The sequence below is a fragment of the Perca fluviatilis genome, chromosome 22 (genome assembly GCF_010015445.1).
Source record: "Perca fluviatilis chromosome 22, GENO_Pfluv_1.0, whole genome shotgun sequence".
In the NCBI taxonomy this organism is placed as follows: Eukaryota; Metazoa; Chordata; class Actinopteri; order Perciformes; family Percidae; genus Perca; species Perca fluviatilis.
In genome coordinates, this window is record NC_053133.1 from 27,787,767 (window position 1) to 27,799,728 (window position 11,962).

General features: G+C 43.5%; 3 protein-coding genes across 3 annotated transcripts in view; 2 read left to right on the forward strand and 1 right to left on the reverse strand.

Moving 5' to 3' along the window:
* The window catches only part of LOC120552569 (NLR family CARD domain-containing protein 3-like), a 1,238,648-nt gene that overhangs the window by 529,394 nt on the left and 697,292 nt on the right, over window positions 1-11,962 (reverse strand). The window lies entirely within an intron of this gene.
* Window positions 1-11,962, forward strand: part of LOC120552568 (NACHT, LRR and PYD domains-containing protein 12-like) — a gene marked incomplete in the record, with an annotated part of 803,490 nt that overhangs the window by 425,216 nt on the left and 366,312 nt on the right.
* LOC120552597 (LYR motif-containing protein 4B) overlaps window positions 8,257-11,962 on the forward strand; it is a gene marked incomplete at its 3' end in the record, with an annotated part of 13,571 nt that continues 9,865 nt past the window's right edge. The window contains 1 exon segment of the mRNA XM_039790784.1: window positions 8,257-8,408. Coding sequence (XP_039646718.1) covers window positions 8,323-8,408 — 86 coding nt within the window.

The window sequence follows — 11,962 nt, forward strand, 5'->3', positions numbered from 1 at the left end:
TCGTGATACGTATCGTATCGCCAGATTCTTGCCAACACACAGCCCTACTCTGTAATGGCACGTTAGCAGCCGCTCTCTTAATCCGATGAATTCATCTGGCAGAAACCTTCCTCATTCTGCCTTCATCTGCACAAACCTGTGTGTGCTCTGAATCAGCCACACATCTCTTCATGTAACTGGCCCTGTTAACATGTATTTGATAGAAATATCTTTTGATTTCAGTAAATATGACCTATCCTAGTGCTGCAACTTCACCCCAGAGTCCACCGAAGTGTAGGTGTGAAAGCGCCCTAAGATAACATGCTACAGTTTTTTTTTGTACTGTACACCACAGACCCTTCCCTCCATAACTCTGAGGATTCACTTTCTGCACACATGCGTCTCTGATCCAAACATTATGGACCCCCCCCCCCGCCCCACAGATGTCCCTTCAGTCCAGTCGCTGTATCCTTTGATTTGGACTTCCCGCAGCAGCGTCTCTCCTCCACATCAAAGCCTCCGCTCACTTCGACTAGCCCTACATTTGCATTTTTTTTCCCAGCCAATTAAAAAGCAGAGGTCGGCCTTGTTTACATCTGCTGCAGTTTCCTCGGTGTGACATTAGAAAACTCCCAGGAAACCGTCACCGTGGATGTGGCTTTATGCAGAAATAAACAGAAATACACATGTTGCGGTGACGTTCGGGAAAATGGTTGAAAGTTTTGCACATCAGATCGTTTTAAAGGGGTGGTTCACAATTTTGGACGTAGGACCTCTTTACCAGGTTAGCCAGTGTGTTATTTATCAGTGGAGACCGTTTTAAAGTCTGTTCGTTGTGTGTTCAGAGCCGTCGGACTTCATTTTGGGCGAACCTGAATTGCTGGGTCGGAGGGCGGGGCAGTCGGACTCAATGACCCATCTGATTGGTGGAGCGCTAACCCGGAAACGACGAGCGCTGGGGCCCTGTTAGGTACTGTTAGTGACGAACGCCTCTCAAAATCTGCCGAAAATCTTTTAAACTGACCTTTGTCGATCTAAAATGAAGACAGCAACTCAGCAACTGCACAGCCTGTTTCTCTCTTGAAAGGTCCCATGACATGGTGCTCTTTGGATGCTTTTATATAGGCCTTAGTGGTCCCCTAATACTGTATCTGAAGTCTCTTTTATATAGACCTTAGTGGTCCCCTAATACTGTATCTGAAGTCTCTTTTATATAGGCCTTAGTGGTCCCCTAATACTGTATCTGAAGTCTCTTTTATATAGGCCTTAGTGGTCCCCTAATACTGTATCTGAAGTCTCTTTTATATAGACCTTAGTGGTCCCCTAATACTGTATCTGAAGTCTCTTTTATATAGGCCTTAGTGGTCCCCTAATACTGTATCTGAAGTCTCTTTTATATAGACCTTAGTGATCCCCTAATACTGTATCTGAAGTCTCTTTTATATAGGCCTTAGTGGTCCCCTAATACTGTACCTGAAGTCTCTTTTATATAGGCCTTAGTGGTCCCCTAATACTGTATCTGAAGTCTCTTTTATATAGACCTTAGTGGTCCCCTAATACTGTATCTGAAGTCTCTTTTATATAGACCTTAGTGGTCCCCTAATACTGTATCTGAAGTCTCTTTTATATAGGCCTTAGTGGTCCCCTAATACTGTATCTGAAGTCTCTTTTATATAGACCTTAGTGGTCCCCTAATACTGTATCTGAAGTCTCTTTTATATAGACCTTAGTGGTCCCCTAATACTGTATCTGAAGTCTCCTTTTATATAGGCCTTAGTGGTCCCCTAATACTGTATCTGAAGTCTCTTTTATATAGGCCTTAGTGGTCCCCTAATACTGTATCTGAAGTCTCTTTTATATAGGCCTTAGTGGTCCCCTAATACTGTATCTGAAGTCTCTTTTATATAGGCCTTAGTGGTCCCCTAATACTGTATCTGAAGTCTCCTTTTATATAGGCCTTAGTGGTCCCCTAATACTGTATCTGAAGTCTCTTTTATATAGGCCTTAGTGGTCCCCTAATACTGTATCTGAAGTCTCTTTTATATAGACCTTAGTGGTCCCCTAATACTGTATCTGAAGTCTCTTTTATATAGACCTTAGTGGTCCCCTAATACTGTATCTGAAGTCTCTTTTATATAGGCCTTAGTGGTCCCTAATACTGTATCTGAAGTCTCTTTTATATAGACCTTAGTGGTCCCCTAATACTGTATCTGAAGTCTCTTTTATATCTGAAGTCTGAAGTTTTCAGTTACATCCACCTGTAACACTGTCACGTAGAAACTACATTTATATCAGACTATTTAGCAATGGCAAAATACATTTCAGGACATTATGAGTGAATAATTTGAATTAGTCATAAAAAAAAAACGTATATCAGCACCTATTAAATTGTTACAGCCTTAGACATATACACACACACACACACACACACACACACACACACACACGCAAGTCTGGATTACTATCTTTGTGGGGACATATCATTGACATAATGCATTCCCTAGCCCCTTACCCTAACCTTAACCATCCCAACTAAATGCCTAACCTTAACCCTTATCCTAACCTTAACCATCACAACTAAATGCCTAACCTTAACCCTTACCCTCACCCTAACCATAACCTAATTCTAACCCTAATCCTAAAACCAAGTCTTAACCCTCAAACAGCCCTTTAAACTCGTGGGGTCCAGCATTTTGGTCCCCAACCTAGGCCGGCTGTAGACCCCACAAGTATACTGTAGTCCCCGTCGGTTTTGGACCCCACGAATATAGTAAAATAGGTAACACACACACACACACACACACACACACACACACACACACACACACACACACACACACACACACACACACACACACACACACACACATACTTAGATTGAAAGCAAATGCACAGAACGAAACAGGGATCAATATGTTGTTCAACACGGTGAAACATCACACACTTGACGTTAGAGCCACACACACACACACACACACACACACACACACACACACACACACACACACACACACACACACACACACACACACACACACACACACACACACACACACACACACACACACACACACACACACACACACCTACTTCAGTCTGTGGATCGAACGGTGCAGCAGAGTTTGCTGATCCAGAGAGAAGGGGACCGGCTGGATGAACGGGTTGGTGGGCGATCAGGTTCGGGTCACGGGCTGATGTGTCCCAGACCGATTCTTCCGCAGCTTTGAACACGGAGGAGGAAGGGATCGATGAGGGGGGGGGTGGTGGGTTAGATCAGGAGGCCTTGATCCACCAGGCAGAAAGGAGACAGAGGAAAACTCAATCTGCAGCTCACAGCGGCCATTCAAAGTGAGAAAACAACCGACACACACACACACCTACACACACACACACACACACACACACACACACACACACACACACCTACACACACACACACACACACACACACACACACACACACACACACACCCACACACACACACACACACACCTGCACACACACACACACACACCTACACACACACACACACACACACACACACACACACACACCTACACACACACACACACACACACATACACACACACACACCTACACACACAACTTTCTGCAACTAGTTCTCACTCCATCCAGTCAGGGTGTACAAACTTTTTGCTGAAAGGCGCACACACACACACACACACACACACACACACACACACACACACACACACACACACACACACACACACACACACACACACACACACACATATAAAACTAACTCGTGTCGACGCAGGGACTACTTTCTGCAACTATAGTTCTCACTCCATCCAGTCAGGGTGTACAAACTGTTTGCTGAAAGACACACACACACCCACACACACACACACACACACACACACACACACACACACACACACACACACACACACACACACACACACACACACACACACACACACACACACACACACACACACACACACACACACAAAACACAAAAACAATATATTACACAATAATAATACAATAATAAAAACTACTTTCTGCAACTAGTTCCTACTCCATCCAGTCAGGGTGTACAAACTGTTTGCTGAAAGACACGCCACGCACTACACACACACACACACACACACACACACACACACACACACACACACACACACACACACAACACACACAACAACAAAAACACACAAAAACAAAAACACAAAACACACACACACACACACACACACACAGATATGTGCACAATCTCCTGTTACAGTACAATGTCTCACACTGTAGGAAAGTTTGGATTGGGCTTCCAGCCAACGCTGCGTCTATAAAGTAGGGGTGTGAATCACCAGAGGCCTCACGATACGATATCATCACCATACTTACATCACGATACGATATTATTGCGATTTTTCAAACATATTGCAGTATTCTGCGATATATTGCAATGTATTACCTTTTTTCAAACTGCAAATTTTTCCCAGTTTCAAATGATGTCCCCAAAAGGAAACTTTGTCAACATCTGTTTTATCTAAAAGATCCATTTCTCTGTCTGTTCATCTCACTTCAATTGTATTGCTGCAAAAATCAGACTGTCAAGCAGACAATCTGACCAACACATATATAATAATAGATCCATACTTGGCGTCTGTGTATCGATACGGTATTGCCACGAAAAATATCGCGATACTACGCTGTATCGATCTACTGTGAAGACCCTTCCACACACCTAAAGGACCAGACAGCTACGGGAGCAAGAAACATAAAACACACACGAATGATAAAGAGATTAAAAGGTGCAGCAACTGGAAAATAGTCAACTATTAATAAAGAAGTAGGAGTAGGGATGTAGCGATTAGCGGTGTAACGGTAAACCACGAGAAAAATGTTGACGATAACAGTCAAGTTGTTTGGTCTCTAAATTGTGGATCAGTGTTTCCAAAAAAAAAAAAGCCAAGAATAAATTATCAGAATAGCTCTAGACTTTATGTGAAGTCTTTAAAGCGTAACTCTCGCCAAAATGCAGCCTAGGGTCTTTCTGTGAATGGACCCGAGTCAAACTTTCCTTTAAAAGCATAATTAGGACAGACTAGACACTTTTAAAAAGGTCCCATGGCATGAAAATGTCCCTTTATGAGGTTTTTTTTAACATTAATATGAGTTCCCCCCCCCAGCCTGCCTATGGTCCCCCAGTGGCTAGAAATGGTGATAGGTGTAAACCGAGCCCTGGGTATCCTGCTCTGCCTTTGAGAAAATGAAAGCTCAAATGGACCAATCAGGAATCTTCTCCTTATGAGGTCAGATACAGTATTAGGGGACCACTAAGGTCTATATAAAAGAGACTTCAGATACAGTATTAGGGGACCACTAAGGTCTATATAAAAGAGACTTCAGATACAGTATTAGGGGACCACTAAGGTCTATATAAAAGAGACTTCAGATACAGTATTAGGGGACCACTAAGGTCTATATAAAAGAGACTTCAGATACAGTATTAGGGGACCACTAAGGTCTATATAAAAGAGACTTCAGATACAGTATTAGGGGACCACTAAGGTCTATATAAAGAGACTTCAGATACAGTATTAGGGGACCACTAAGGCCTATATAAAAGAGACTTCAGATACAGTATTAGGGGACCACTAAGGTCTATATAAAAGAGACTTCAGATACAGTATTAGGGGACCACTAAGGCCTATATAAAAGCATCCAAAGAGCACCATGTCATAGGACCTTTAAGATTGACCGTATTCTCGTTTTTTGGTCAAATGGCCTTTAGAATGGGAGTGCTAGGGGCGCTACTACGATAGCATCAACATAGCTATTTTTAAACCAATCAGAAGGCTCGACACAACATGAGACTTTGCTCCAAGTATCACCAGGGGATCTACACCTTAACTCAGCATGTGTGTGTGGTGTGTTTGAGTGAGTGTGTGTGCGTGTGGTGTGATGTGTGTGCGTATCTCTGCGTGTCTTTGCGTGTGTGTCTGTGTGTGGTGTGAGTATGTGTGCGTGTGTTTGTGTGTGTGTGTGTGTGTGTGTTTCTGTGTGAGATTAATTGAATAGTTGACAACTAATGGATTAATCGTTAATCTTTGCAGGTCTACATAAAACAAGCTCATTAAAGCTGAAGCTATTAGATGATTCATTGACAGAAACTAATTGACACTTATTTTATTGACAAAATAAAATGTTTCAAGCTGAAATGCCAAAATGTTCTGCTGCTTTTCTTTGTTTTATGTGACAGTAAACTGAATAAGACACAATTACACACACACACACACACACACACACACACACACACACACACACACACACAGCAGTGCGGTTGACCTTTACATTAAAAGACAGCAGGACATCAATAAACAGGATGTGTCTCTGACCTTTCACACATCATCTGCTAAAGAACATACATACCACACACACACACACACAGAGAGAGAGAGAGCACACACACACACACACACACACACACACACACACACAGAGACACACACACACACACAGAGAGAGAGAGAGAGAGAGAGAGAGAGAGACACACACACACACACACACAGAGACACACACACAGAAAGAGAGAGAGAGACACACACACACAAACACACACAGAGAGAGAGAGAGAGAGAGAGAGAGAGAGAGACACACACACACACAGAGAGAAAGAGAGAGAGACACACACACAGAGAGAGAGAGACACACACACACACAAACACACACAGAGAGAGAGAGAGAGAGAGAGAGACACACACACACACAGAGAGAGAGAGAGAGACACACACACACACAGAGAGAGACACACACACACACAAACACAGAGAGAGAGAGAGAGAGAGAGAGACACACACACACACACAGAGAGAGAGAGAGAGACACACACACACACAGAGAGAGACACACACACACACAAACACAGAGAGAGAGAGAGAGAGAGAGAGAGAGAGAGAGAGAGATAGAGAGAGAGACACACACACACACACACAGAGACACACACACACACACAGAGACACACACACACACAAACACAGAGAGAGAGAGAGAGAGAGAGAGAGAGAGAGAGAGAGAGCACACACACACACACACACACACACACACACACACAGACACACACACACACACAAACACAGAGAGAGAGAGAGAGAGAGAGAGACACACACACACACACGTAACGTATTTCATTTCAGGAAGATGTCGTGTACCAGAGTATCTTTTACTGTAACAGAGTATTTTAACTCTGTGATATTAGTACTTTTATCTGAGTACTTCCTCCAACACTAATAACAGATACATGAATGAAAACATAAAACAAGGAGAGAACAAAGGAAATAAACGAGGAGGAAAGACAGAAAAAAGGAAGGAAGGAAGGAAGGAAGAGACAAAGAATCAAGGAAGGAAGGAAGAAATAAAGAAGGAAGGAAGAGACAAAGAAGGAACGAAGGAAGGAGACACTGAAGGAAGGAAGGAGGAGACAAAGAAGGAAGGAAGAGACAAAGTAGGAAGGAGGAGACAACGAAGGAAGGAAGGAGGAGACAAAGAAGGAAGGAGGAGACAAAGAAGGAAGGAAGGAAGGAAGGAATGAAGGGAGGAGGAGACAAGGAAACAAACAAACAAACAAACAAACGAAGGAGAAAAGAAACAAGAGGAGGAAGGAAACAAGGAAAGACAGAAGAGGGGACTGGGTGTAATATCACCTGACAGAAAGGTCATACACACGTGCACAGTGCACACAGTAACACAGCACGTGCATGCATGATGACCTACATGCACTGTTGGGATATTGTGCTGCATCATCAGCTGTGTGTCTGTGTACATTTCCCTCATAATAACAACAATAACAACAATAACAACAAGCCAACTTTAGAGCCGCGCTGCTGTCAGTGTGACTGTTTGTAGCACAGCAGCTAACATGCTGCCCCATAACAAGCACCGTTTGGAGGGGAATAAAGCGGCTGTGTGAGGCGACATGCTGCCGGTGTGTGTCCTGAAGTCCGCCCCTATAACCTCCCAGCATCGCCCATTCATAAAAACGTACCGTACGTGTGTAAACGGGCACTTTTTAAGAGGTTAAAACCAAAGCTAAACTCACCTTCTGTCACACTCCAGCGTTGAGCTGCAGTCCAGTCGGCGGGAACGCGCCTGTGTGTCTTCTGTGTTTTATATCGTGTTAAAAATTATTTAGAATTTTTTTTGTGGTTAATTGTAAAGACGGTAGAGTCTGTCAATGTGAAAACTTTGAGTAAAATCAACGCAGAAGGATAGTAAGAGAAGGTAACGCGGGGTATTTATATACAGGCGCTGTTGTGGACGCGCGTCACTAAGGGTCCTGACGCTTCCAACGGTCAAGGATCAGCGTTAGCGACATCATGGCGGCGTCCACACGAGCGCAGGTGATCTCTCTTTACAGGATGATGCTGACGGAGAGCAAGAAGTTCCCCTCGTACAACTACAGGTAAGACGTGGCGTCGGACTCACCTGAGGTCGCGTGTCTGTCCGTTTGAACCGAGTGTCGGCGGCTTGGAAAGATGCTAATGTGGCTAGCGGCTAACGGCTGTGTTTACATCAGCCACAGTGACGTCAGCGCTGTTATTCAACGCTCACTAAACTAAAGTAAAAGTACTTAATACTACACTGTGGACATACTCTGTAACAGGTGACCGTACTGCATTCAAAACATGACTTAAGTAGAAGTACGTGATCAGCACAACGTAGTAAAGTAGTGTGTATTAATGTTCCCTGTCAGTGTTTTAGTATTATATCTGATGTTTCTGGGTTAAAGTAGTAGTAGTAGTAGTAGTAGTAGTAGTAGTAGTAGTAGTAGTAGTCGTCAAGATGCAGATACACACATATGTACAAAACAGTCATCATAAAACAGAAATATAAAGATTGATATGAGTATAAAGTAAGTATAAATATTCAATATGCCATCTAAACCACACACATGTACACATACACATCCACTCACACACACGCACGCATGCGCACACATATGTATACACACATGCACGTACACAAGCACACATCTACACAAACATGTACACAAACACACATATGTGCACGCACACACACATACCTATGTACAAACACACACAAATGTTCACACACACATGTACACACACATCCACTCACACACACGCATGCGCACACATGTACACAAGCTCACATATCTACACAAACATATGTACACACACACACACAGATGTACACAAGCACACATATCTACACAAACATATGTACACACACACACACAGATGTACACAAGCACACATATCTACACAAACATATGTACACACACATACACAAGCACACATATCTACACAAACATATGTACACACACACACAGATGTACACACACACACACATATTTGTGCACACACCCCCACACACACACATACGTATGTACAAACACACAAATGTACACACACACACACAATGTACACGCACACATTCGCACCCATGCGCACACATAGGTACACACCCCCACACACATGTACACAAGCACACATATCTACACACAAATGTACACACACGTACACAAGCACACATATCTACACACAAATGTACACACACGTACACAAGCACACATATCTACACACAAATGTACACACACGTACACAAGCACACATATCTACACAAACATATGTACACACACACACACATATGTGCACACACACAAACGTATGTACAAACACACACATATGTACACACACAACACAAACACCGACATATGTATACACATATGTGCACACACACATATATACCAGCACACACACACATATGTACACACGCATATATACCAACACACACATATGTACACACACATATATACCAACACACACATATGTACACATACACATGTACACACACATATATACCAACACACACACACATTTGTACACACACATGTACACAAGCACACATATCTACACAAACTTATGTACACACAGACACATCTGTATACACACAACACAAACACCGACCTATGTATACACATATGTGCGCACACACATATATCCCAGCACACACACACATATATACACACACATAAATACCAGCACACACACACATATGTGCACACACACACATATATACCAGCACACACACACACATGTACACACACACATATATACCAGCACACACACACACATATATACCAGCACACAAACACACACACATATGTACACACACACATATATACCAGCACACACACACATATGCACACACGCATATATACCAGCGCACACACACACATATATACCAGCACACAAACACACACACATATGTACACACACATATATACCAGCACACACACACATATGTGCACACACACACACACATATATACCAGCACACACACACACATATGTACACACACATATATACCAGCACACACACACATATGTACACACGCATATATACCAGCGCACACACACACATATGTACACACACATATATACCAGCACACACACACATATGTGCACACACATATATACCAGCGCACACACACACATATGTACACACACATATATACCAGCACACACACACATATGTACACACACATATATACCAGCACACACACACATATGTGCACACACACACACACACATATATACCAACACACACACATGTGCCCTATTCCAGGCTGCCCAATGTGGGGCCTGTGGGCCCAGTTTGGGCCGTGCTGCCTTTGTTTTGGCCCTCCATGACATACTGACAGCTGATTCTACCTCCTTCATTTTTAAAATAAAAATCGTACGTTTTGTGCCGCTAAGAAGTAATTATGTGAGTTTTACGGCAACGTAAAGCACAGAGCTTAACTTCCTGTTCAATCAAAACGTACAAAATCTACGAAGAATTACAGAATTCTTCAACATCCACGTTTATTTTTGGCCCATTGCCTTCCATCCAGATACTAGACTCACAGTACGGGGGGGGTGGAGCTAGACTCTCAGTACAGGGGGGGAGGAGCTAGACTCTCAGTACAGGGGGGGGGGAGCTAGACTCTCAGTACAGGGGTGGAGCTGACTCTCAGTACGGGGGAGGATCGGAGTCTCTCAGTACAGGGCCCGGAGCTAGACTCTCCAGTACAGGGGGGAGCTAGACTCTCAGTATGGGGGTGGAGCTAGACTTTCAGTACAAGGGGGCGGAGCTAGACTCTCAGTACAGGGGGGCGGAGCTAGCCGGAGCTAGACTCTCAGTATGGGGGGGGTGGAGCTAGACTCTCAGTACAAGGGGGCGGAGCTAGACTCTCAGTACAGGGGGGCGGAGCTAAACGGAGCTAGACTCTCAGTACAAGGGGGGAGGAGCTAGACTCTCAGTACAGGGGGGCGGAGCTAGACTCTCAGTACAGGGGGGCGGAGCTAGACGGAGCTAGACCCTCAGTACAGACACATACCCAGACACAGACACAAAGACACACACACACATGTTATAATGAGCCACTTGTTGAGCCAACATGTCAAATTACACACAAAGAAAAGACACATTTTTTGACAAGTTTGTATTTAAGAACAATGAAAAAAAACAGTCAAGTAAAAAAAGAAACATTTCAGCACCACGGACAGCGACAGCTGATGGACAGCGATGGTGCTGAACAGGCCAAGTCAATCAGTGGCACACTATATAATTGACATGTGCAATATTATATATATAGAACATAAAGTTTGTTTACAACTCTGTAGGCAGTGACACACAGGCTCCAGGTGCTGGAATAAACTCATTCTGAGTGACGAAATTATTCATAACGAAAATATAATTATTTTTAAGCACCCACGCTATCGCCCCTACTGGCTGGCGCACGCAGTTTCAGTTGGTTTGTTGAACGTACTGCTCAGTCTTGTTAGTTAGGTGGACATTTTTAGCAGTCGGTTTATTTGGATCTGAATGTGATGTTGAATGAAGTCTCTTCTGGAGCCGACCTGGACCTTTTCTAATTTGGCTCTCTGTTGGCCCACGATTGGGATTTCTTTTAACGGTTCAAGAAGTGAAAGAAAATTAGCCTGACAAG